The sequence below is a fragment of the Camponotus floridanus genome, unplaced genomic scaffold (genome assembly GCF_003227725.1).
Source record: "Camponotus floridanus strain SB8 unplaced genomic scaffold, Cflo_v7.5 scaffold18, whole genome shotgun sequence".
Lineage (NCBI taxonomy): Eukaryota > Metazoa > Arthropoda > Insecta > Hymenoptera > Formicidae > Camponotus > Camponotus floridanus.
Window position 1 is genome coordinate 3,105,926 of NW_020229303.1, and position 27,849 is coordinate 3,133,774.

At 29.9% G+C, this 27,849-nt stretch overlaps 2 protein-coding genes and 1 long non-coding RNA gene across 6 annotated transcripts in view; 1 reads left to right on the forward strand and 2 right to left on the reverse strand.

Moving 5' to 3' along the window:
* Window positions 1-1,495: 1,495 nt before the first annotated feature.
* On the reverse strand, window positions 1,496-17,816 carry LOC105250928 (glycerophosphocholine phosphodiesterase GPCPD1). Of its 3 annotated transcripts, none has more exons than XM_011257324.3 (15): window positions 17,533-17,816; window positions 9,847-9,956; window positions 9,514-9,722; window positions 9,073-9,251; window positions 8,807-8,985; window positions 8,469-8,606; window positions 8,279-8,389; window positions 6,434-6,587; window positions 5,920-6,073; window positions 5,545-5,770; window positions 4,732-4,809; window positions 3,550-3,705; window positions 3,043-3,470; window positions 2,765-2,906; window positions 1,496-2,222 (listed from the first exon to the last, which is right to left on the reverse strand). In XM_011257324.3, exons 2-15 carry the CDS (start codon window positions 9,883-9,885, stop codon window positions 1,950-1,952), a joined length of 2,466 nt encoding a protein of 821 aa, XP_011255626.1. In that variant the 5' UTR covers window positions 9,886-9,956; window positions 17,533-17,816; the 3' UTR covers window positions 1,496-1,949. The 3 variants fall into 3 exon arrangements, with proteins under 3 accessions (XP_011255626.1, XP_011255625.1, XP_011255627.1); XM_011257323.3 differs by lacking the exon at window positions 17,533-17,816 and adding an exon at window positions 11,314-11,535; XM_011257325.3 differs by lacking the exons at window positions 4,732-4,809; window positions 17,533-17,816 and adding an exon at window positions 11,314-11,534.
* The window catches only part of LOC112637570, a 94,392-nt gene continuing 78,620 nt past the window's right edge, over window positions 12,078-27,849 (forward strand). For both annotated transcript variants that reach the window (XR_003122616.1, XR_003122615.1), the window contains exons 1-2: window positions 12,078-12,159; window positions 13,257-13,321. This is a non-coding gene — a long non-coding RNA (uncharacterized LOC112637570). The remainder of the gene's footprint in view (window positions 12,160-13,256; window positions 13,322-27,849) is intronic.
* Window positions 21,989-27,849, reverse strand: part of LOC105250930 (PH domain leucine-rich repeat-containing protein phosphatase 2) — a 62,506-nt gene continuing 56,645 nt past the window's right edge. Inside the window, exons 11-17 of the mRNA XM_011257326.3 lie at window positions 27,190-27,444; window positions 26,678-26,887; window positions 26,202-26,364; window positions 25,135-25,418; window positions 24,009-24,854; window positions 23,293-23,527; window positions 21,989-22,793 (exon numbers count right to left, since the gene is read on the reverse strand). Coding sequence (XP_011255628.2) covers window positions 22,338-22,793; window positions 23,293-23,527; window positions 24,009-24,854; window positions 25,135-25,418; window positions 26,202-26,364; window positions 26,678-26,887; window positions 27,190-27,444 — 2,449 coding nt within the window. The 3' untranslated portion in view covers window positions 21,989-22,337. The remainder of the gene's footprint in view (window positions 22,794-23,292; window positions 23,528-24,008; window positions 24,855-25,134; window positions 25,419-26,201; window positions 26,365-26,677; window positions 26,888-27,189; window positions 27,445-27,849) is intronic.

Genomic DNA, 27,849 nt, shown 5'->3' on the forward strand with positions numbered 1-27,849 from the left:
TATGCAAATGTGATACAACAAAATAAAAAAAATTTGACTTTTTTGCAATATTTTTCTTTATTTTCTTCGATCATGCTCACACTGATCGAATAACGCACGTTGTTCTGCGTTGTTGCATGATATAAATAAATGAATATGAACTAATACCTGTCTTTTATGTGACTACGATAAGTAGTTTACCTTACGATATTAAAACGTGAAATAGTTGTCAAAAAGGCAATTCGGAAAGATGAGACACTATCATTTTTCTCACCTTTGTATTTTTTTTTTCATTTAACAGCTCGTAAAAAAGGTATCAATTAATGCGCGTATTAATTAAAGGTATCAATTAAGTCGCTTATAAAATATAAGCGACTTGCTATTTTTTTTTCATTTTTTCTTTCGTATTATAATATTTGAATCGTGATAGAGCGGAAGAGATACAGGAGGAGTGAATGTTTTTTTTCCTGATTCTAAATAAAAATATATACCTGAAGATATTTGTACTAAATATAACTCCCATGCTCCTTGAGCATGAATTCACGGGAGTTAGAATCGTTTTCTACAGTCTGCGTCAGATTAGCATTTAGAAGATCCTTGTTAAAAAGTAGGATGTATACAGAATGTTTGGAGAATATAAGAATATAACGCCAGAACTTGCATTCTCGATTTTTATTATTAAAAAAATAAGAACCTGATAATTAGTTAATAAACTATATTAATAAAACTATATATTTTTAGATTTTTAATTTCCTATACTTTTAAGTATTCGGATCCTCGAATTGCTAAATTCTTAAACCTTAAATCTTTTCCTGATTATATCCTTGAAAATGTTTAAATTTAAATTTTTGAACAAAAAATTGAACTTTTAAATTTTTATGTCTAGAATTTTCAAAGTTCATCGTCAGTTTGTCATTAAGATTTCAAAATTGTTGAATATTTTATTGTTTAACTTGAGAATTCTAGACTTCTAAAGACGAATAAAATAACATCAGGGTTAGCAAAATTCTATATTATTTGAATAAAATGACAGTAATATTTTCCGGAAAAAACAGACAAAAACTAGTTTTTTCTATTAAAAAATATTAAAATAAATAAGAAATCTTTTTATATTTGTCAATTAAGAACATTTTTTGATAAGCTTTATTCAAAATAAAATCTATAATATATTAGGAATCAACATAACAAATAAATTATTTTTTGTTAGATGTAATGAATGATAATGCGAATTAAATTGTAATTAATAATTTTTGTAAATAATAATTTTTAATTGTTAGGTTACCATAAAATTTTTCTTATTAAATTTAAAATTAATATAAAATTTAATATTTAAATATTTAAAGTTTTTGTTTTAAACATTTCACATATCAATTTGATTTAAAAAATATTTTATTATTATATTGATTTCATTTTTTAAACTTATTTCTTTTTTTAACGATTAGTATTTATTAATTAAAGCAAAAATATTTTTTTGCAAGATCTTTTTTATAATATATAAATATATTTTAATGTTGCATATTAATCATATCTATATTTTTTGCCAGTTTATTCTACTGGAATAAAGGACAGAATATTAAAAAATTAATAGAATTTATCATAGCCTCACTCACTAGACTTTTTTGCTAACCTTGAATAAGAGAACTTCTTTTTCTCTAAATTATTCTCACTAAAAAATATAAATCTCAAATATTTAAGCTAATTTTTCCGATTAAAAAGCTTCCGACGCACGCTGTATAATACGTGAGAAAAATGGACCGATTGAAGAAATAGTATGTACGAGAGAAATAAATCGGACGATTTTTCTTCGCGTATCGCATATTATATTTTAAAGCAACAACGATTCTTGATAATACTTATCAACTATAAATATAGCGTAAGTTAGAAAACAAGTTTTTCCTGCTGTCGCATTACTAGATTCTTCCTCTCACTCTCCATCAAAACCATGAGAAGGATTTTTTAAAGGAAAAGCATCAAAGACAATCTTTCGCCGCTTCATCCTCCCCATAAATTTCAGATAGAGCGGTCGATTGTCCACATATCAGATTAGATACATTTTTCGTATTTGCCGCCAAGTTGCCGAAAGTATTCGCACAGGTACTGAAATCCTTGGTTATCTCGTTTATCTCCTTGTTTTCTTCGCAATTGGCTGATATCTTTAAGGTCGGTACGGAATATATATTTTCGCCGCCAATACTGTTTTTCGTGAACGATATGGTCGTCGACGGTCGGTCCAAGTAACATTCCTAAAATATTTTCAAGATTATTTCTCTCTCACTCTCTCTCTCTCTCTCTCTGAATCTATCTTTTTAATTATCAAAATCATTTTTAAATCTATATTTTTATGTCTCTTATAAAATCGCGAATTTTATTGTGTAAATTTAATTATATATTATATTTTGAAAAAGAAATATCTTTTGAATCTTTGGAATTGTGAAAAAGAAATATCTTTTGAATTATATAATTAAAAATTTAATTCATAAATGATTTAGAAAGTTATAAATTGTTTAAATCTAAGGATCGTTGAAAAAAAAAATTGTAGTCGACAAAGTTATTTATCGTATTTGTTTAAATCTGATAAATTTTGATGCAAAATGAAATACTTTTTCAGAAAAAGATTAAATCTTCAACATCTTTATATAGTTAATAATAATATTTTTTATAGTTACTATTATACTGAGAATCTGTTTCGAATGTTACATAATTTAAATATATCTTCGTACATATATATTATATGCATATTTATATCAAACACACACAATATCTATTAATTTTATAAAATAATTACCTTCTCTGTGTTCAAGGGAGTAGAGATTTGTGTCTGTGGTATTTGACTGCAATGTGCCAAGGCTATCAGCTCTTTCTGACTTTCTCTAGCATCCACTAAGAATATACTTTCCTTCACTTCTTTTGCGTTATACTCATCAATTCTAGAAACAGGTTAACAGATATTTTGAAATTTCTCAAATAAAATAACTATCATCTTATAATTTCCGATCTTATCAAAAAAAAAATCACAGACTCTCTTCTACTTTACTATTTTCTAACATATGCCGAGCTACTTACTTATCATATATAACTGCGTGTAAGCCAAGTTTCTTCAGATACTGGATAGTGGCCTTATCGTTGTTATCATCACCCCAACAAAACATGATTAATCCCGCATCCTTAACTAACTTGACTTGAGATGGATCTCGAAGAATGTCTTCTGTATGAACGTTAATCCCTAGAATGTCCGCAGCCAACGCATGTTTTATAGCCATCGGTATCGTCTGGCATCTTGGATCATGATAAGTAGGATACTTCAATGTAACGCCTTGTGTTAGAAATATTACTGGATATTTATTTTGCTTGAGACGAATCATCGCGCAAATGTCCGGATTGAACGCGGAAAATACGATTTTTCGATCACCTCCATATTCCAATACTACTTTCAAAATAATGTCTAGATATATATTGAGATCAAAGGGATGATTAAGTTCGAATGTGCCATCCTATATAACGATAAAAATAACTTTAATTTACATTTCGCTATTAAAAATAAATGTCGCATATCATCAAAAATATTCGCACCTTCAATTGCATGGTCCATTTAATTTCGATATTACATCCAACATGCTGCTCTAATTCCTGAAGTACGGTTTGTAGCGTAGGGAAAGGTTGATGATCTTCCAAATCCTCATCGAAGAATCTAGGATTCTTTTCACGGCCCTCGGCAGTATGATAAACCTGTAGAAAAAAATTCCCGCTAATAAAATAAATGCGTGCACGCATGATGACGATGTTGAATCGTAAGAGGATCAATGAAATCATAAAAATCAGATCATCGTTGACTGTAATAAACGTTTAAAGCAAGACAAAACAAACGATATTTTATGCGAATACATATCTTACAATTTTGTGCCATTTATGGACATTATTAGTCGCACATGCTATGATTGACAAAATTGTACAAGATGTTAGAAACATTATGGGATTGAGCTACAGGAGAATATTGAAGAAGAAAAGTTAATCTTGAATTATGAAGAAGAAAAGTTAATCTGTCTTTTGAAAGCGTCTAGTTTTCGAAGATTTATTTTTTAAAAATTCTGACCCATCAAAATTAATGACTTATCAAAATTATTATTGTCCTAAAATTCTTCCCATATTTTTAATGAAATCTTGAAATTACGAGCAATTGCATAAAATCGTAGGAGAGGGTGTGAAACTGGTGACTGACGATTTTAGTAATGATATAAAATGTTAGAAACGTAGAAAAGCAAGTCTGTGAACGTTACTTTAGTTGTATTTTGCTTTTGCATAATTTCAATTGCTACCAGTATTTAACAGAATGTTTATCAAATGTATTTTTAAATATATTTTTTTGAGGAAAAAAATTCGAGAAAAATAAAATTCGACAAAATGTAAAATTAATTGTGGTGCTCAATTTTAATTTATTCTCTTATTGAGTCACAAATTCTCAAATAGATAGTTATTGAAAACTAGATTAAATCTATTTAGATTTAAATATATCTTGGGAATTTAATTATGTCACTCAGAAAGAGAGAGGAATTTATTGAGATGAACATTCAGCTCTTCTAAGAAAAGCGAAATATTGGATTGTGATAATGAAAAAGAATCGTTTTTTCGCAGTAGCGAATAATAATCAATATATTGATGAATTCGATCATTTTGATTTTTACAAAGAAAGCATGCAAATCAGAGCATATTGATTATTATATATTTTTAGCTGGCGCAAGCAGTATGTAAGCTCACCAGTTTGTTAACCCTCTGCTCAGCTTTATCAACGAAATAGAGCACCTTACCCAACGAGTCCGCCGGGTAACAATAATCCTGTTAAATATTAAAAAATCCAGACAAAAGAGCATGTCATTTTCGAATATTTGAATGCATGAATTTATGAGCATCTATGCATGACATACTCTTATGTAGCAATTTACTATATTTTCCTTTATTAAAAAAAAAAAAACAATAAGGATTGCAAGAAGCAAAACATTGACTATGCGAAGCATTTTTGTAAAAATATATCCCATCACCTTATAGTATTATATGACATCAATTGTAATAAATACATTCCTTAATTAAATCAGCGTAAATTAATAAATAATACAAAAGTATAATTTTAAACTCTCAAGAATTCAAAGGTTAATATATAATAATTATAAATTCAAGAATCAAAGAATGTAATATGTTTTCTATCTAGTGCATGATTTTTAAAAATCGATTCTTTGTTAGTATTTGATGAATTCGATCGATATTTATAATGCATAAGAGATTTTTTAATATCAAAATAGTGTTCTCTTTTTTCGCTGTTTTCATTAATCATGATATTAATGTTTAAACGTATTTAGCAGATACATATTTTGTAAATATTAAATTCACATTGAAAAAATTACAATAGCGATTGATAATTGTTGAATATTGTATGAATTAGAAAGTTACATAAAATATATAAATGTAAAAAATATATATATAAATATACATAAATATTCAAAAATATGTAAGAAATGAAAAAAATGCATGACATAAGAGACATAAAAGAAATCACAAATTGTGACTAATTGATACCTTGAGTAAATGCAGTTGTTCTAAAGTAAGATCTTTAACAGGTATTTCTAGCATATCCATAGCCTCTATCTGTTTTTTACGTTTCATCGAGATAGATACGTAAAAGTCATGGTAGATTACAGGTATAAGATCCTTTGATAATTGAACATCAAACTCGACCATATCTGCACCGTGATATGAAGCAGTCTTCAAAGACGCGATTGTATTCTCGCGTACGTTAGCACAGCTGGAAAGAGATATTGAATTATATAGACAATTTATTCTAAAAAAAAATTTCTTATACAAAGTTATACATGATTCATGGGAATATTTTGAATTCTAGTTTTATATGGAACATGATGAAAAGAAATAGTTTTTAGATATATATCGACTAACTTTTTCATTTCAAACTTGAAAGATGTGCCAAGTCCTCTATGTCCTACGTCTAAACCTGACCACCGTTGTTCCCAGTGTTTCGCATACGAAATGCTGGTGTCCCACGGATAATCCGGAATAGGTTTTATGACGACATATTCCACTGTCAATTGCCCTACAATGTAAGGGTAAATGATACATATAAACATAATATAAACATAATATTACCACTATTCACATAAAAATGTAAATCAATCGATGTGATTTTTAATTTTAATCCTTTATTATTTAGTAAAATTTTATATGCAATCGACAATTTCCATATCTTGTGATTTAAAAGTAAATTCTGAATATTATGTATGTAAAATCTTTGAAAATCAATTTTAATTGCTCTTTTTCTTCTTTTTTAATTATACAATAATTTTTTAATTATATTCTAATTATATCATAAATATGATAACTGTTATTTGATTTCAAGAAATAATTAATAAAAAAACAGAATAGAATCTTCTATATATATTTTTCACATATTTACCAATCGGTCGATGCTTTGTACTAGTAATTGGTACAGTGACAAGTCCAACACTGGATTGTAAAGTACTAGGCAGGATATAGCTGAAACCAATGTGATTTGGTGGTTCTCCTGGGAAACACTTTGAGCTGTACACGTAGTAGTCCACTAAGTATGCCTGGAAAAAAAATCTACTTAATGCTTCATCGAAAAGACCTTGGCATATTTTAAACAACACCAAATATGTTTCTTTCAATTTTAGCTCATCCATTTTTCGTGCTTGCTCCAATATTAATATCATATGTCCTGTGATCAAGGACAATGAAAATAAGAACAATGTTTTAATTATTTATTATTCAAGTTAAGAATTTTGTTTTATTCCTTGCCACAACAAAAACGATTTGTATTTCTGAAATATTTGCAACAAAACGTTAGTTCGCGAATACTCCTTAATTAAGTAGTATTATATAAACTAAATTGTTTAAAGCTTCCGTTATTTCACGATAATTGAAAATTTTGAAGCTTATAGAATCGTTGGTAAGAGTAACAAATTTCTGGTAATAAATAAATTGGATCAATAAATTGCCGAATGTTGTACATCGCCATTGGTGACGCATGCAACGTTACCCCCGCAACACCTGCCGAGATTATTTAAATGTTAAATTTCGAGAGAATGAAATGAGATAGAAATAACAGATTAGAAAGAACGAGTCAGCAACGTTTGCAATTCGGATTCAGAAGAGATTCTGACAGCATAGATTCTGGCATTGGCCGCGCAGCAGTGGCACATACGGTACGTAGAAGTAGTCGATCAGAGCTAGAAAATATTAGTAATAATACTAAAAGGATATAGGAGTGATGGGAATCTCACCATTTTCGACGCACACAGATGGATATGAGATGTGATAGCGTTGATATCGCAACATTTTTTAGGACTTTAACGGAACGGCTGCGCATCTCGCGTAAATCGACGATTGCAAATGAATTGTCTTCAGCTCCAACAAACGAGCGCAACTCCATTTGTCGATATAATGTGCATGCATAAAATCTCGATTTCAGGCGAGAGAAAATGCGGGCGATTTACAAGAGATCAGCCAAAAGGATGGGTCTGGCAGGATGAACGACAATCAAAACCATCATATCTCTGTGTGATGTCATGTGACACAGATGTAAAGTGGTAGACGATGCTTTTTAGCATCAATACACCAGATTGTATGCTAGCATCATTTGCACCAGAGGTCTTGCTTTTGTACAAGTCGAACAGGTCGTCTTCGTGTTTCTTGTGACCAGACATCGCGCGCGAGCACATCGCTGCTGGCATTTCCAAAGAGGGAGATAGCTGCTGGACAAGTTTAATTATCGTTTACCAAATAATTCGAACAAATCGCGCGAGGAGACGTGGCCGGCCTACTCGTGGTCTACTGAAAACTCACATAGTATGGTCAATGCGTATTCTTACTTAGTGTACTCAATTCGTTTCATGAATCCGCTATTAACCAGTAATTTATTGCTCTGCCGTGCCAATGATTTTTTCGCTCTTTTTGTGAGCATAAGTTTCCCGAAAAATGGAATGCAAATAAATAAATTTTACACAAAGGATCGAATTGAAGGAACGTAGTGTATTTTTTATTTCGTTATAAAATTCGCGTATCCACAGTTGTTTCTTGAAGATATATTTGTGATATTTTTATTGTAATAATTATTGTAATGTTTTGAACGCGAAAACTATAAACTGATCGCTTAATGTTTATTAACGATAAACATTATCGAAATCGCAAGCAACGCAAGCAATAAATTCTAGCCAATGATTTTCACATAACTGTGTATATATGATGTCCTAATAAAAAATTTTTCTACATGGAAACTTACAATTGTGTCAGTATACCGAACTGCAACGTTGAAGATTACAAATTCATCTTCATTGTAAGGACGGCCGAATTGTTCCTGGGATTTGAATTTAGCTTCTTCATCATTCATTACCTGGGAAACATATGTATCTCCTGATTACAATTTTATTCATTAATAATAATAAAAGATATTTTTGAAAATTTATACATACAGCGATTTCCGTAATACTTGTAAAGGCAGGTTGATCAATAATATCTTGTGTATCCATAGAAAGACTATCATCTACACAGTCGCCCCCAAACTGTTGCAATTCTAAGGAATTGTGTCTAACTAGATTTACAGGTGTCATCTATAACACAGACATAAAATATTTAATCTGAAAAAATATCTGTTATTTTAATATATACATTTATATGTTAAAAATAATTTATTTTTCTTTAAAGTTATAAAATAAAAAAATGAAAAAATAGAAGATAAAATAAAGAAAGGAAAAAATAGAAGATAGAAATAGAAAATAGAAATATAAAGATAGGTAAAATTATAACATACCTTAATATAAACTTTTCTATTTTGAAGCCGATTCTTCCAGAGTTTAATAGGATTGTTAAAAAGTTTAAATTGTATCACAGTTTCATCTGTTAACCAACCTCGTTCAACCTTATAATAATTATTGTGATAGCCAAATTTATCAGGCTCTGGCAATATGTCATTATCAAAATTGCTTGGTACTGTAAAGAAATTGATTACATCCATAATTAATATGATTCAATATATAATTTAGTTATATATAAATTAAAAAAAATATTGATACATACTATTTTTATTAATTATTCTTGGTGTCATATGAGTTTCCCATCTACGAATAATCATAGTTTTAGCTGAATTTTTAGTGCTATTTGATTGACAGATGACAGCTATAAAGTATCGGAATTCGATATCAACATCGATAGGAAGAGCAACCTTTTGTGAGAATATTCGTCCATCTCTGAAATTTCTATTAAATGCATCCAAATATTTAATATATTTATCACATAATTTTAATATTTATTTTTTGTTTCCAAATTACAAGAACAAAATTGATTGCTTTTTAAATCATTGATATTACATTCAATATAAGCAAAAACTTGCAAAGATTCTTTTAATAAAAGAGAAATGATAAAAGATTAAAATTTGCAACAAAGAATATTAAATTGGAATATTTAATGTTTGCATACAATTAGAAGAAATATCTCATAACTGTATATATATACACTTACTTTTCACTATCAAATATGCTATCAGTTGCAGTGCCTTCACACCCATCATCATTATAGAAATCTCCACTGCTATTATCAAACAGTGCAGGAGACTCCCTGCGATTGTTATGCTCCTGTGACATTAGAATAGCCTGATTATGATTCCAAGCACCCAATTCAGGCAGATTTCCAACCACATAAACAACTTCATTTTTTTCCAGATTGGGCACCTTTAGATTTAAAGCAATTTATAATTACTATATGCAAGTCAAATGTCAATTCTTAATTTTTTTTCTTTAATTGGAAATGTTTAAAGATATAATAAAGAAAAAAACTACAACATTTGAATATTACCTGGACTCTAAAAATCCAATCTCTCTTAAATCCCTTCATGTCGGAATTTTGTGTAGTCGCCACTTTGGGGATGTTAAATTTATGGCGCCTGATATTCTCGTTTTTTCACTCTAAAAATTATAATCACAAGATCTTGCTTCTTCAATTGTTTTTCAATATTTTAACACAAAATTAAAAAATGAGATTAAGTTCTAAAATTAACTAAGCTACTCTAATATTTTCAATATTTTAACAGAATATCCTGACAATTTTTATGCATAAAAAGAAATTTAAAATTTATTTTTTAATTTTTATTATATACTTAATCATTTTTTACAGATGTCCAAGGAGGAATATATATAAATTTCTCTTATATATTTTTATATAGATTTCTAGATTTTTCATTCACTTTAAGACTGCTAAAGGATGCAACAAGTTATCATTGATGATCCATATGTGAACAGAACAAAAAAAAATACATGATTCACAAATATTAAAGAAAATGTCTAATCAATAAGAATCTATCAGTATAAAAAATAATATAATACTCAGATATGTCATTCTGAGAATTATCTTAATAAAAATCTTTATAGTATAAATCTCTATATATCAGCAAGTATATGATTAAATAATACATAAACATAAACATTTTATAATGCGTTGTTTAAATTATAACTATATCACATTTCAATTTGTATTCTATAGATTCTCTCTATTAATGTATACAAATTATTTAGCCAAATTGTAACTCTAACGTAATATAAAACTATATAGAGCTGAGTGTATTTTAAGAGAGAATAAAGATGTTATATTTAAAATGGTTCAAGATCACACACACAAATAGCACTTCCATATATACCTTCCAATATGTACTTCTAAAATATTATATTTATATGACCTTTAGAACATGAAATCTGTTTTGCAGGAGCTGTGAATTCGTTTCGTTCCTCATACATGGGGGAAGAAAAGTGTCATCGACACATCCTCACACATACTGACGTGGTTATAACATCAAGAGGATCTTGATATGTATACGTCCAACACAAATAGATCGTACACGCGCAGATCGATGCTGATGTTTTGACATTTTCAGCATGCGAAGGACGATTGTGCAAATACATACAAGAGATGAATAATTAGATTTTCGAGCGATGCTTCGCGAAAGGCACAAGTTAACGTTGAATGAAACATTCGTGTATCAAGATTTTGCTCCTCAACCAAGCACTTCTTTCGAGACTTCTTGAGAAGAATCATTCCGAGAGAGCGATTGCGAATACCGATGTCTATAAACAGCATAATTTCATGATAAGTTTCAAGTTTCGTAGACTGGACTCTCGACAAGCTCGCGAATCATCCCGCTTTCACTTCTATGGAAAGTGCTCTTCAAGAGAAGGATTCTCTTTTTCGCGAGTAAAACTCCCTTTCCCTTTTCGATCCTTCTTCACCGAAAATATTTTCTCCTCTAATAACACCAACGAAACTACTTACGATGCGAAGGCGTCTCGACTCGAACGATTCCTTTCAAAAAAGACTTGGAGTCCGCTGTCTCATCCAGTCCTCGTTGTCCGACTCGCGTTATTTAACGAACGACTGCGACGGCCGTTCCGGATTCTCCGTGGGACTCGACATAATCGCGACCGTAACTCTCACCTTGACGTAATGACAGACCGCGTGCACGCATGACGACGCGTTGACACGAAAATGCACTGGCTGCGATGACAAGTCGCTTCGTCCATAAAAAAAACTACTATTATAGAGACGACTACCTCGATATAATTTTTTATCCGCGCCAAAATTCATTTATGCGCCGCTAGAGTGCGCTTTTTGGCGCTAGGTTGAAAATGCAATATTCAAGCATACAAAATCAATAAAAATAAATCCAGATACTTATGAAAGATTATTATAGATAAAATTAAAAAATAAAAATAACAGCTTGCATAATATTAAATCAATCATTCAAAAATATGATTATATTTTTTAATCGAGTTATTGATATGCTTGGCGTTACAATATTCTAAATTATTTGATAATCATTCAGGATAAGAGAAATAAAGATTTCTTTGTTTTTTGATATTTTGAAATCTAATTTTCATTAAATATTGATTAAATATTGTATGAGTTATTATTTTTATTTCATCTTTGATCTTTCATAAATACTAAACTTCACATGAAAACCGTCAGACCATAAGAGCGTATAGTGCGACATCTAGATATGATGTTACGTTCGATGATTGTATAAACAGTTTGAATTCGTGGGTGCAGTTCGCAAAGACGGTAAATAAAATCACGAGCATCAATATATATAAATGAAAAATAAGATGAGACACAAAACAGGTAAGAAATATACAATTATATACTTTGATAAAAATGTTTAAGATTTAAGATGTATCGAATGTTTAAGATTTAAGATGTATCGAAAAATAATTGAACAATTAGATAGCCTCTAGATGTCGCGCGTTGTTTGGCAGTTTCGAGATTTTTGCATCGAAAGAAAAACGAAAATCAAACGAAATCAAACGTATGATTATACTCGGTTCTAATTCGCGTAGTAGTTAATATATTCGACAGGAAAACATTCGTTACAAAAACCATTGATGTCACAATATTCTAAATTATTTGAATGGTCATTCAGGATAAAAGAAATAAAGATTACTTTATTTTTTCATATTTTGAATTATAATTTTCACTAAATATTGATTAAATATTGTATGAGTTATTATTTTTATTTCATCTTTGATCTTTCATAAATATTAAACACGTCACATGAAAACTGCCAGACCATAAGAGCGTGTAGTGCGACATCTAGATGTGACGCGTTCGATGACTGTATAAATAGTTTGAATTCGAGGTGGGTGCAATTCGCAAAGACGATAAATAAAATCACAAGCATCAATGTATATAAATGAAAAATAAGATGAGACACAAAACAGGTAAGATATATACAATTATATACTCTAATAAAAATGATTTTTCAAACAATAAGGAAATTTGATGTATCGAAAAATAATTGGAAAATAATTGACATTAGATAGCCTCTAGATGCCGCGCGTTGTTTGGCAGTTTCGAGATTTTTGCATCGAGAAATAAACACAAAATCAAATGAAATAAAACGTGAGATTATACTCGGTTCTAATTCGCGTAGCAAGTTAATATATTCGACAGGAAAACATTCGTTACAAAAACCAGTCGTTAAGTGGCAGGGGAATCATGTTATGATAAGAGTTGCTGCATATTCGAATAGGAAAATATGGCCGATGTGCACTGTCGATGAACGATATCGAACGTGTAATATTACAAGTCATTTCACATTACAAAGTTACTTCACATATCTCTCTTCTCAGTTTGATTGCATAGTTCTATTATGATATTATAATATACGATTCATATTTATATTTTACATTTAGCGTTTAATATAAATGTCTGATTTTCAGATTCAAGATGGGTTACAAAATTGCATCATTTCCTTCCTAACTGCCCATTATTGTTGCCGACAGATGTAAGTAAAAGACAATATAATATAAATATATAATATATTTGTGAAAAACAAGAATAGAAATATGATCATGAGATATAAGTACTTCTCTACTTTTGCCTGAAATTGCTAAGTGTTTAATATACGATATTCAAATAAATAAGCGCTGAGATAATGAATTTTAATCATTCTCTCTATATATATATGTCTCTTTTTCTCTGAAAAAAAAACATCTCCAGCGACACTCGAATAATAGCATATGCAAAAAGCGATTGGTATAGTCGGTGTGTTTATGATGTAAATAAAAATTAGAGTGTAAAGCATACGAAATGTGAGTGAGGAATACATTAACCAAAGTTCATTTATTGTACATAAGCACAAAGCTCGTGATGTTACGAGCAGCATGTAAGATTCTAAATCATAAATACCGGATGAGAAATAAAGTTGAAGTGAGATATCGCTATAGAAGTAATATCGCATGTGCGTACAAGAGAGGGGTTTTAATCAAAAGTGACATGAGAAGAGACATGATGTTGGAGATGATACGATCTCGTAAAAGGATTTTCTGGAAAGATTAGAAATTCCTAGCGGAATCTTCATGCCCATCAACCAAAACAATTTTGAAGCTTTTTGTAAAGATTTTCTATAGAAATATTAATATTAAAATGCAATTTTGTATCCTAAATAATTTTAAAAATATCAAAATAATGTGCAAGATATATTTTTATTTATTTTTTCATTATGCATATATCATATAACATGTTTATTCCGAAAAAACAACCTTATCTAAATATTATAAATATTCTGATTTTATTTTTATAAAATTTCTAAAATATGAATATAAAAATATGTTATGAGAAAACACAATTTAAAAAAATAGATGTTGAAGGATATCTACGGATTTTCTATCGATATCCAAGAAAATTCTTTGCATATTCTTAGATTCTGTAAATATTAATTAATATCTGAGATATTTATCATATCACGATTGAGATCGATATTTAAAATATGATTTTTTCGTATTTTATATTAACTGCGTTGAAAATGGTGATAAATCGATTTCTTTGCAAGTCATTATTTCTGCTTTTTATACAGAATGCTGACGTTCTTTCAGAATGCTGACATATATATCATCATCATTATCATTAATTTATTATGACCGTTGGCAGCAAAACAATTTATCAAATTATCACAATTCACAAATTATCATGACATTTAATATCTTACTATCGGGCTGTTATGTATATCGACTTTACGTCAAGAGTTAAATGCAAAGACATGATGATCATGATGAAATCATATATTTTTTGCAAATATTATTAACAAGTATATAAATGTTATATTTCGTGATTTCGAATGCGGTAATCCGATACAAATAAACATGTTTAATTATATTTTTGATACGTTAACATTATTAATGACTTAAATAATTAGTAAGGAATGAAATCTCGTGAAAACATAATCCAAAATTCTTCATTCCAAAATTCTTTGGTTGCTTCAGCATTTTGATCAGATTTGTTGTCGTAAGATGTATTTTTATTATATGTGTTATTTATTTGTTTTTAAAAATTAAATATTTTTATTTAGCGTCTTCGTAACTATATGCGTTACATATAATCATTATAAAACATATTATATTATATTCTTGCAAACAGTATATTTTAAAACGGTTTATTACTATTTAATTTACATTTTTGTTAACTAGCTTTATATTGCAAACTATTAAATTATGAAAATATTATCCTGCTTTTCTTTCTACTAAACAATTTAAAACTTTAAAATCTTTAAAATTGAAAATTACAATATAAATTGCAACTTAATATCCGTGTAAAGAGAAAGAGAGAGAGAGTTCCTAATCTCTTTTGTATTGTTTAATTACATCCTAATATTATATCATATCTATATTATATTATATCTATTATTTTTTAAATCGAAACATATAAAATTAAAAATAACAGAAAAAAATAAAATTAAAAATAACAGAAGAAAATTTTTCAGCTATGATTTCATTTCAAACTCAAACAAGTTGTTTCTAGACATCATAATTACAACTCACATAAGAAAGTAATGCAAAAAAATTGCGAGTATAAATCTCGTCCAAAGACCTGAATATCTTTAAAAATCTTTCTTTGTTACAAGATATTCTATTACAAGTTATTTTGTCTACTTCCTACCATGCAGAGTTTGACATAGATTTACAATACCTTTTATTATTTAGCTAACCATAAATCTATTTTTTACGTTTTCTAATGCTTTTGACACCATAGAAACTTTTTTAAAAAGAATTTTATTTCGTCTTTTCTTAACAAAAATATTTCGAATATTTAGAACATTTCGAGATGAAATTTGAAGTGAATTCTTTTATGCTCACAATTTCTTTCTTCCAGTACTTAATCTTTTTAAGACTTTCTTCACATTCATCATGCTGTGATGGACGTGAGAAAATGCGAAGAAACAAATAATCTGATTCAAAAAAAAAACGAAAAGCTAAAATTAGATGAAAAAATATTAACATAAAAAAACAGAAAAAAATTATGCTTTTTTATATTATATTTTATATTTTAATTTATATTTATATTTATATTTATATTTATATTTATATTTTAATTTATATTTTAATATTATTTTATATTTTAAATATCAAATTTCTTATAAATATGGAATATATATTCGATGATTTTATTTAATCTTTTCAAGATTTACAAAATTTAATTTATTTATCAATAAAAAGAATATTTGTTTTTCGATTTAAATTTTAATTTATATTTTTAAACTACGATTCCATTTCATTATTATTTTATTATTTTATATTTTATAAAAATATTTTTTAAAATAAAGATTAAAATAGATTTATACCAACACCGAGAGAACCATAATTTAATTGGATTGATAGTAAAAAATATTTATTTTTATCATCCTTAATCGTATCTTAATAAACAATTAAATATTCATTTAAACATATGTATGTTTTATATAGGTAAATGAATTAATATTTTAATATCGTATTAATTATATATAAATTAATAATTTATCTCGATATTTTAGTTAAATTGATAAGTTATATATACATTATTAAAACAATTATTTCTTTAAATAAATATGTATTTACATAAAATATATATGTATTTTTCACACCTAAATCTAGAAATGTAGATCGAAGCAGGATAATCATTTTAAATGTGAAATAAATCTTGAATCTCTTTTGTATAATTTATTATTTTGAGAAGAAACGAGCGCGAATAATTATTTATTTATTGTATTCATTGTATTTAATTGTATCTCATGATATAGAGATAGGTATGACTCGTGCCAAGATTTTGCGAAACTCCAAGTCGCATCATTATCGTGACTGTCAGATGACGCGCAATCGGGAAAGTTGTTTATAACGGATCAGCTGCGGTCTATTTTCCCGTCGTTCTTGCGAAAGTTCAAAGTCTATCGACCGAGAAGTTTGTTCACTCTTTAAATATCTTATTTATGATACGTCATAGTCATATTGTTCGTTTGAAACATTGAGATACAAAACTCTTACAATAAACTTTTCTTTTGTACCAATATTTCGTGCAATTTTAAATAAATTGTTTTTTAATACAATTTCACACATTTCTAAATATAAAAGACTTATAAGTTTTTTATATTTTTTTAAATATGAAAAATTGATTGAAACAATACCTTTTAAATTTTTATTCTAGAAAAACACAAATTTTTGTTTTATTTCAGAATGTAGAATTGGAAAAATAGCGATATTTTTGAGACACTGTATATAAAATTTTAGTCAGTTTTTTTTGAATTGATCGAGACTTGCATATAGATAAAATGTTAATCAGAACCTTGATTTTACATGAGCGCTTAAATTAGCTTTAATGATATGAATAACAATATTTTATTCGATATTTTCTTCTTTTTAATATTATTAATTTTTGTTGAAAAAAAATATCGTAACAATAAATTAAATGTAATGTAATAAATCAATATAAATGCCTTTATGCAATCACTTATATAAGAAAAATTTTAAACAAATATTCATGTGCATTGAAATGTGTATAATAATAAAAAAAGTCAAATGCACAATAATTAACATTAATTTATAAAAATATATAAAAAGAATGTGTCGAAAATAAGATGCAATTTTTCAAACACTAACATATCTTGAATCGCATTTTTCTCAGGCATCAGTATTTTCTCTATTCGATCCACTCGTTCAATAGTTACGCTGCCAATTTTCCATTACTCACCCAAAAATGATTTCCCACACGTGTTAACTTCCGGTAAGTTGCATAGTGAACCGATCCGTGATGCTATCGATCATCGCCGCCTTTTGGATCGCGTCAATGCTGACAAAACGAGTTTTTATTTTCCAGGAACGGGTTTGTTTCAGTCAACCGGTTTGATCTCTGTTATTGGGAAAGTTGTAGATAACGAATGAAATAAAAAAAAAGAGAAACCGACAGAGAAAATAATCGATCGAACGTACGCTCCGACGCGCGCGAATGCTCGAGAGCTACTAGCTTCGCGTTTGTATTAGGCAGGTTTGAAACTTCTTGAGTTTCCCTTCTCTTCGACTACCCGTTATATACACGAGCGATGATGTCGACAGTTGTATTATGCAGAAATGAGTCGCACTATATATGCGGAGTATACAGGTACATTAAAAGTATAGTATCGCTACTAAGTATCAATATTTGCAACTGTGATAAGAAAGTTTCATTATTAAAATTATTCTGATAATATTTTTAATAATGAAATATAATTAATATCAGAAAATATCGATATATATCGAAAGAAGTGGAAAAAAGGAGACCTGACATCTTGGTAATATTGCGATATCTCAAGATATTGTTGATATATTGATAGTAGCATCAAAATGTTTATGTAACTGTTTAAAAATCTCGCGCACTCATTTTCTCTTTTTCCCTTTTGTAATTTGGCTTTAAAGATATGTTGATGAAATTATTGGAGTAATATAATTTTAAGATTTTATTTCATAGTCTGCATTGTGTTTTTAATGTGTTTTATCCTTCAACTTTAGCGCTATTACAATTAGCGCTTATCAAGACACGAGCCCGACACTTATCTTTTCTTTGCACATTCCGCCTGTGCGATAAATGTGGACACAAATGGTACCATGTCCTTCTATTGCATATTGCATCATTTATACTTGTTGGAAATTTAAGAAGTTGTTATGTCTCCAAACTAACATGAGTCATTCTTTTTTCTCGATCGTGTCTGTACATTATTATTGTCATTAGCATATCTAGCTTTTTTGTTATTTTTAAATACGGCTAAACAAAATAAAACATATTCCAAATTAGTAAAAAAATAATAAAAAGTTAGGCAAATGTATAAATTAGTTGAATTACTTTTTGTTTTGAAATGTTCTTGTCGCTGTGATTTTTTAAAGAAAATTCTGGCAAAATAAATTATTATTTTGAAATAATTAAGAAATTATTTTTACTGTTATTAAGAATGATGCTTATTCATAATATCTCACTGATTCATGAATAATATCAAGATAAGATAAGCGTATTTTACGTCTTAATAATGAAGAGAGTCGCGTATATAAAAATGGATCACAATTAAGCATATATATGATTTCAGTTGTCAATAGCAGCAAATAAATCGACGTATTCTAAAGTTTGATAAAAAAACTGCTTATCGTGCTTTCGGTAGACTTGGAGGGAAAACACGCGCTGAATCAGTAAGATTAATTTTCGTTACGATTATAGGATAGGAACTACATTTTATATTTTGTTTACTCTATATTTGTAGTGTGCGGAAAAAAATATTCAATTTTTTTAAATTTAATTAGAAAAACGAAAAAAAAAACTTTTGCGATAAGTTTATTTCTGTATTAAAGTGTCGTCAAAATATGTATGATTTAATTCTAGTTTTAAACTCTTTATTATTAAATCATCGATTTATTTCGTTTTTAAAATACTTTGGCATGAAAATCTTCCCTTCTTCGTAAATAAAATTTTGTTTCTAATTTATAATTGGAGATAAAATCTCATGATATTCTTCTTTTTAATTTTTGTTTAAATTTAAAATAACTTTTCGATTCTTTAATTTTTTATCTTAAATATTATGCCAATTAAGCTTATAAGCTTCGGTTGAGATTTTTGTAGAAAAAAAGTAAACTTTTTGAAATCTTTAAACAATATTCTTTCTTTTTCTCTCTTCTTCATTTTGTACATTTTGTCTGAAGCAAAGTTTTATATAAAAAGCAAAAAGTTTTACTTTATTTAATCTACCATCTGGCTTCTTTTCACGACTCAGACAGAAAAATTCGATATCGGCGTAATAAGCGCTCTAGAAATAAAATAACACCTGTCAAGGTCGATGGGGAGAAATTAATAATCAGATAAGCAGACGCGATCAAAATATCATCGTCTATTGACTTTATACTTGTTGCGATTGAATCGCGGAAGGAAGTGATTACACGATTATGCGGACGCATAAAGATAGACAGGAAGTCAAATTAGAATGTAACGAATATTGGTATGTTTAGAATCAGTCAATAAATTTGAGCGAATTTTATCTCTCTCGAATCTGTCTCTCTCTTTGATAAATTCTGTTAGTCTCTTTTGTAATTTGAATAACTTTGATCACTCTTTGAAATTTGAAAAAAAAGAAAAAAATAAAAGAGGTATTACATTTCACACGTTGAAAAAGTTTCGATTAGATCTCGATTAGATAACAAAAACGACAAAAAAGATGACAAATAAATGAAATCGTGATATCGTTTTTGCCTTCTCTCAATGTGTACATATGAGTCTGAAATACTCGAAAAATGTTAAATATTTGAAATTTTTGACGCAAAAATTTTGTAATGAATATCAAAATGTTAAATATTCTCGTTAAATGCTGAATACGTCGCTACTTGCGACATATAATTCATTCATGTTGCGTTAAAAGTGATGATAATTGCGTGTCATGATTTATTTGGTCCAGCCTCAGGTACAATTTTTTACATAATGACCCGGAGAATGTATGTACCGATAGCATTTGATATATATGAGATATTTGTATTAAATATTTGTGCATGTATGTATCCATTCAATATTTTTACAAAATAAGATTTTCTTAAATTTAATTTATACATATATGTATATGTATATCACATATTAAGTAATCAATTTTGAAGATTTTTGCTATATTTTGTATTATGATACATTAATTATATATTAATATATTAATAAATTTGTTTATGATAATTTTGTTTGTCAATTATTTTTCAAATAATTTTAAATTTAAAAAAGGATATTCTCACACTTCAGGCAAATAAATAAATCTGTTATTGGAACATACGTTTTTCCGGGGCATATTCTACATTACGGTAAAAAATACAAAAATATCTTTATATTTATACAAAATAATTTCTTTGTATGATTTTTTTCTCTAATCAAAGAGCATAATTCCGATGAAAAAAAAGGAATAAAATACATATTAACGATTAAACGAGATATATGCGATAAAGACAAGAATAATGAAAATAATGAACTCATTTCGGAAGCATGCTCTTGGATCATTTTTTTTTGTAATGCGACTTTAATCTTTCTCATAATATGCAGCATCTCTGATCAATCTCGTTCTTTTATTAAATTTAATTTTTTATTAAATAATCTTACTAGAAAAAAGTTTTTATAAATGTATTGAATGTTGCTTATTAAAAATCGGAAAAAATTGGTGAAAAATTTGTATTTAGCAATCGTTAAAAAAAATTAAATTTATGGAGAACTCTTTATGTGTGAAATAAAACGCAAAATTGCTGACTTAAGTATCACAGTCTAATTTTTCGTCATTTAACGATGTACAAAAAAAACTGTCGTATAAAAAAATACCAATCTATATTTTAATCAATGTAATATAACATTTACGAAATTATCTCATAAATGAGGTGACGCGATTCATTAGAGACAATCATGTATATTCTAAAAGCCGAGATATCGACACATGGTGTGCACGCATTGTTACAACATTGAAAGCACGAGATCGTCCGGCACATCCATTAGTATCACGTATTTATCGGCATTATCGTAATTTATCGTAAAAAAGTGTCACACGACATACGAATATATCATAAATTGTACTTGTACGTGTAAAATATAAAAGAGAATCTATGTACAATATAATTTCAGAAAATTAATACGTAAAATATAATTCTAAGCTTTAAAAAAGATATGTATGTGTGAAGCATGTGGTAAAAAAATTCGGAAGAGCGAATCGAGTATAATTAAGACTTAACTATGCAATAACGCAAGACAACTTAAAAGAAAATTCAGGCGAGAAATTTTCTAATAATGTTAAAAAAGGAAGAAAAAACTTAAAGATTATGAACGAATTTTGCCTTCAATCTCTTACTTTTACTTGGCCTGTTCTCTGCACAGTCGTTTCGCGTACGTTATAAAGTCGTTTTCGCGATAACGTAGCATCTTTCGCATATCTACCGTTATAAAGGAATAAAGCGAGCTTCGTGCAACGTAAAGAAGCGCGCGGGTCTCTTTATTTACACAGGGATTTGGTCGCGGTAAATTACAAAGTTACGGTATAAATCCTGCTCTGTTGCACGTTGGTTGCATGAAGAATCTCGCGACTTGTTATTACCGCGTCATTGTTATCAGTACGATCGATATCAATGCGATTGTGCGCGTTTGCGCTTGACGACGTTCCTCTCCGTCCCGCCGTATTCTATTAATTACGGCTTCCAATGTGATAATTAGACTACGAAGCTGCAATTATACATATATACTTCGCGTCGTCGCGAGCTATCCGAGATAAATTATTCCCGGTTATTGAATTGTTCGCCGGAATTAATCTATCGCCTTGCAATTTTCAAGCAAATAGCCTTACGTCGAGTTGTCAGATCGCAATTAAATATACTACGACGATAATATGAAAGCTTCTTCGAAGGATTTCCAATTTTATAAACAGGTCACTCTTTTAATCCTCACTCATCATTGAACCGCATTCGTTCTTTTGCATCTCTATCTTCTTTTTAACCTTGTCCTTCTCTTGTTAGGTCAGTAGATCCTCGTTTGCACTATAATTCGGTAGTAGCCACGCCCCAATATTGCTGCATCCTCGTGGCATCCTGCTCGAGCGAGTCCATGCCGCTCCTCTCCTGGATGACAGCAAAGTCGTACTCCAGATTATAAGGCATTAGCCTTTGCAGGCTGCCGAAATAGGCGGCATTCGGTCCGCCATTCAGCAATCTTCGTCCGCTGCCGAAACGGACGACCGGCGGTCGCGATAGCGTGGGATTGAAAGATCTCGCACTGCCGAATCTCTTTGATAAAAAGGGCAAGTTGCCGCCGTTCAACTGCGGTGTCGACCTCGCCTGGCGCAAAGGCGCTTTTGTCAGGGTGTCCAGCTCCTTGTCGAATAACAGCTGAGTGTTTTGCTCGAGCATGTATTCCCAGCAACGGAATTGCTCCTCGCTGAGGACACCGGACCTCTCCGAGACGGCGTCCTCCTGAGTAGGCATGCACGGTGATACCTGAAACAGAGCGATTTAAATTTTTAAATACAAGGGGCAGGTGTCATTAAGTATGTCGGAAATAATTATTGAAAAAAATTCGATTAATTCGTTAATTAATTAAGTCATAGATGGATATGTGGGGTAACTGTAAATGGAATAAGTCAGTTTTTGATTATGTGGCAGTTGCTGATATAATCTTGATAACAGTTCATATAACAGAATTTTTTTTAATAATCATTTGTAGCACACTAATTTTCTTCGCAGTATAAATTCAACATATTTCTTTTTTTACTTTATATTTCTTTTTTATATTCCTTGTAATCGTACTCTTGTATGTTTTGTGGGTCAATATTTCTTCTTCAATATTTCTTCTTCAATATTTCTTCTTCAATATTTGCTACTTCGACAGAAAGAATCGCGATTTTTACAGCGCTTTTTCGTTATGTCGCACATGTCGGTATATTTTTCGGCAAAGTTTTTCGAGAACAAATTAATGGGAGAGATTCGAGAGGTTTACCTTCCGCGTCTCCTGCACGAGAACGCTCTGGTGAGCTTTGTTCGTCGCTTTCGAAGCCGCGCTTCCCGTCCACATCCTTCCTGATGGATGGCGAGACTTAAAAGTACTGTCGCTAGCTTGATCGGACTGTCCACTCGGCGAGCTGCGATCATCTCTGTAGGGAGGGCTTTCGTTTTCTTGTGTTGATCTAGAATTCTTAAAGTATCTTCCGGAACCCCCATGAACCTTGTTGGATCTGCGAAAAATAAAATACATTTTACTATGAATCTTATTGAAAGGAATAAAATTTTTCAACGTTTTTCTGTAATTATTTTATATATTAAAAAAATGAAATATTCTAATCTTAATAAATAGGAAGAAATTTAGATATTTTCGATAGAGAAGTCTATTTTTGATCTTAAAAACTGATAATTAATATTGCAAAAAATATTCTGATCGAGTCTTCTTAATTAATTGATATTTATTATAATTAATATATATATATATATATATATATATATATATTACTTTTTTGAAATATAAATACATAATTTATTATTTAAATACCTAAAGATATAATAAAAATGATAAAATTGGTGGACGATACAAATATTGTTTCTTTGCATATTTAATATCTATATTTTAACGTCGCATAAACTCGCGATATATCGATTTATTCGCCACCAAGGTCTTTGTATAACGATATGTTGTATAACGATCCTATTTTTTACTCGTACCTGTTCACTATATTTTTTAACACGCCATTAAGATAATAGCCCTCGCTTGCGTGACAACAGCAGGCCGCTGGAGGTTTATGCGCCGCTGGTGGCACGCAACAAGGACAGGGACATGCGCCGTCACCGGTTTGGCCTCTATTTTTGCCAACAACGTGTCTGAGTTCGCGCATCAGCTGATCCATGTCACCTGGACTCGGCCCGGCCAATCTCACGACAATAACGCTTAAATTATCCTCGGCGCCGTAGGCTTGCGCCAGATCCTGCAGCCTCTTCGCGGCTAAAACGGGACTGGCCTCGGCTCTGGCCTCCCTCACGGCTTCTTGGATGCTCAAGACTTCCCATAATCTCCGATTAGCCACTATAACGAACTCGTCATCGTCTTCTAGAGTCACTTCTTCGTATGTCGGGTCGGGTACCACTAGCGGAAACATAGCAGCGTTGCCCAATTGATTTTTAACTGTTTCTCTAGCTTTCTTAGACGCAAGAGTCAAGGGACCGGCCGCTCGACAAAGAACGGCTTTTGCTTCCCCGGAGGAAGCCACTTTTAAAGAGTATTTGGTCGAGGCTTTTGGGTATCCCTGCTGTGATGATAGTTTCACAATATGAACGAGAGTCGCGTCCACACCGTACTTCTGACCCTTCTCCCTAAGCTCTCTGTGTGCCGACAGTAAGGTATACTTCAGGTACTCCTTCGACGTCTCCCGTATAGTTCGCTCTTCCAGCAAGAGACGCGGGATCATCTCTTGAAGCGCACTAGGTGTTTCTTGATTCGAACCTCCATCGAATATGCCGAATAGACCTTCGACGTTACAAAAGGATGGCATTCGTATCTGAGAAATGTATAGCCTGCGTGCAAACAATAAGATTTCTTTGAGCTTTTAGAGTAATACAATATATTGTCTGTTCTACGGGAGATAACGAGATTTCTTTCGTAAAAATGAATTAATCTTCTTAATAAAAATGAATAGCAAAAATAGAATAGATAGATAAATAAATAGAAGGATTAACATCTTTTTTTATCTATCGATTTCTTATCTTTTTCTCTATTTCTTTTCTATCTTTCTATCTATACATTTTTATAGGAGGAAATATCATATATATTGTATATTTATCATTAAATAATTACTTTTCGCGAGAACCCGTAGTTTCCGAAAAGCCTAACCGCCACGGTTGCTCGGCATTTTTTTCGGCTACGACAATTTCTTGTTGATGCGGATGAGATGGCAAACTGGGCCTGTTTTGTCCAGATACGTCCACTAGAGATATTGGTCTCTGAGATCTATAAACTTGGAATTGTCGTGGATCCACGTGCAATCGGGAATTGCAAGATATATCGAGAAACTGCAATTGTGGTGGCACTAGTGTAGCAAGATTTACCCTATCCAGTTGATTGTGCGCGAGATCCAGCACCTGGATAAAATAATAGATCGTATTTTCCGTTATACTCGTTATACCCGTTATACTCGTTTCATCTATTTATTTCGAATCATGTCATTAACATTTTTGTATTTTTCCTTATAAATTTTCTACGTTATAAACGAACATTTTGCAAGTATTATTTTTTTATGAAACATTTCACCGAATAAAAATATATTTTTATACATATCAATATTTGTCAATATTTATCAATATTTTTATACATACAATCTTTAAGAATATTATGTATCAATATATTAATATATAATTATTATAATATATAATTAATAATAATTATTATTTGATTGAATTAGAATTATTTTATTCAATTTATCAGAATTATTTTATTCAAAATATTGAGATATAATAAAAATCATTAATGGAAATTTTATAATGGAAAAAGATTATAATTTTGTAATTCATATACTTTACAAAATATTGCGTATTTCGGAATGTTATGTATAATTTAATTGAATTATTTATCCTCTTATACACATTTTTTAATCATAATTTATATCTTACATAAAAATATATGTGTAAAAAGATAATTACTACAGTCTTTTACTTTCTAGGCCAATTCCGAATAAATACGAAAAATTAAATAGCACTTTAATAAAGTTTCAATAAACGCGTTTGTATATTTTTTCCACTTAAGTGAAAAGAGAATATGTAATAGTCTTAAATTCGGATCTCGCGATTTCAGTCTCCGGTATTTCGTTTATCTCATATACATTGCAAATTGCTCGATTAACGTTTGCGCGCGTGTTCTAGTCTCACCTTCAAGGATGCCGTTTTACCAAAGGTGGGACACGTTAACAGCCGATTAGAATGCACGCGTAGCACGCGCAGGTGTTGCAAATTGGCCACGTTGTCCGGAAGATATTGCAATCGATTTCCGGACAGCACCAATTCCTCTAGGTCGCCCCACGCGGCTATGCAGCTGCAAGATTTTTCGGATTAATTATAAATAGCTTTACATTAATAAATATGTTATTTAACACATGCAACACACAAGCGATAAAATAATATCCTTATCAGTTCTAAAAGTCAGGATCCCTTTAAAAAGTCTGTAATTTAATTAAGAGTTCTAGAAAATCAATAATCGATAATGAATATTAATAAAGTTATTCGAAAGAGAGATAAAAGAACAGTTTACTGAAAAATTAATTCTTTTATTACACATCTTGTATTTCGTTCCGTCACGATACGGGATTAGATGATTTTCTCTTCGCATAAAATAGATATACGTTTACCTTTCCGGTAACGTATCCAGGGTGTTGTAAGCAATATGAAGAATTCTCAGGGACGTGAACTTCGCGAGAGCATCCAGAGCGGTATCGGTCAGACAATTCGCCGTGACATATAATTTCTCCAAGGTATGTGATCCCTGATGGCTCCTGCCTGCTTCCTCGCGATACGGTAGTTCAGAGAGCCGATTATTAGAGAGGTTCAAAACTTTCATCCTAGAAAGGAGTTCGTAAGTGCGAGGCGCAGTCTACGTCGTTTACGACGAAGGGAACGACGATAAGTTCACTTCGGATAGTTAAATACAATTTGCTAACAGGATACACATGTTGGAAACTTTAATTTTCTCTTAAGATCGATTCTCTTCAAAATTTATAATGCACACGTTTCGCCATTATTGTTGCATATAAATGAGATGTTATTATATAATGTTATTATTATTATTATTATTAGCGTCTTTATGATTATAATTTTTGATAGATGAGTTCATTTAAATCAGCGAGGAAGATTGATGTCTTACTTTTCAGTATTGGCGAAGAAGCTAGTCGGTAGAGTGGTTAACATATTGCCCTGGAGGGTCAAATGAACAATGTTCAATGGTCTTCGGGGCGGTGGTAGGGCTTGTAATCGATTGTGAGGCAAATGAAGAACTTCCAGTCTCGATGGCTGTGACAGCAATCTGTCTGGTAGGGCCGTCAATGCGTTGTGCGACGCGAAAAGAACGCGCAACGCTGGCAATTCAGTCGTCCATTCCGGCAATGCATCTAAATTGTTGCTGAAATGGTGTATAATCTTTACGTAAGACAAAAATTAATGAAATGATAAAAGAGAAATATATTAAATCTGATATTATTATTTATAATACATGTTATTGATGATTCACTAATACATATAATATTCGAAATACATATATTAGATTAAATATCGTGTTAAATAGATTTTTTAAATATTTTCGTATTTTTATAACAAATTATAATATAAATTAACAATATAAATTAATATAAAATTAATATAAAAAATATAATTAATAATATAATTAATATAAAAAATAAAGCAAAGCTCATAAATATATAGACAGAAATATATTTCAAATTATATTGATTAATTAATAATTTTTAAATATTCTGTCATTTTTTTAAATATCGATATGTGTATATATTATACACTATAATATGTATAT

Excerpts from the sequence above, each read along its gene's own strand:
- LOC105250928 (XM_011257324.3), bottom strand. The coding sequence starts at position 9,885 with ATGAAGGGATTTAAGAGAGATTGGATTTTTAGAGTCCAG. Across the intron at positions 8,390-8,468 it reads CAAGTATTACGGAAATCGCT|GTAATGAATGATGAAGAAGC; the intron begins GTATGTATAAAT and ends TATGTTTCCCAG. Across the intron at positions 6,074-6,433 it reads TACAAAGCATCGACCGATTG|GGCAATTGACAGTGGAATAT; the intron begins GTAAATATGTGA and ends CTTACATTGTAG.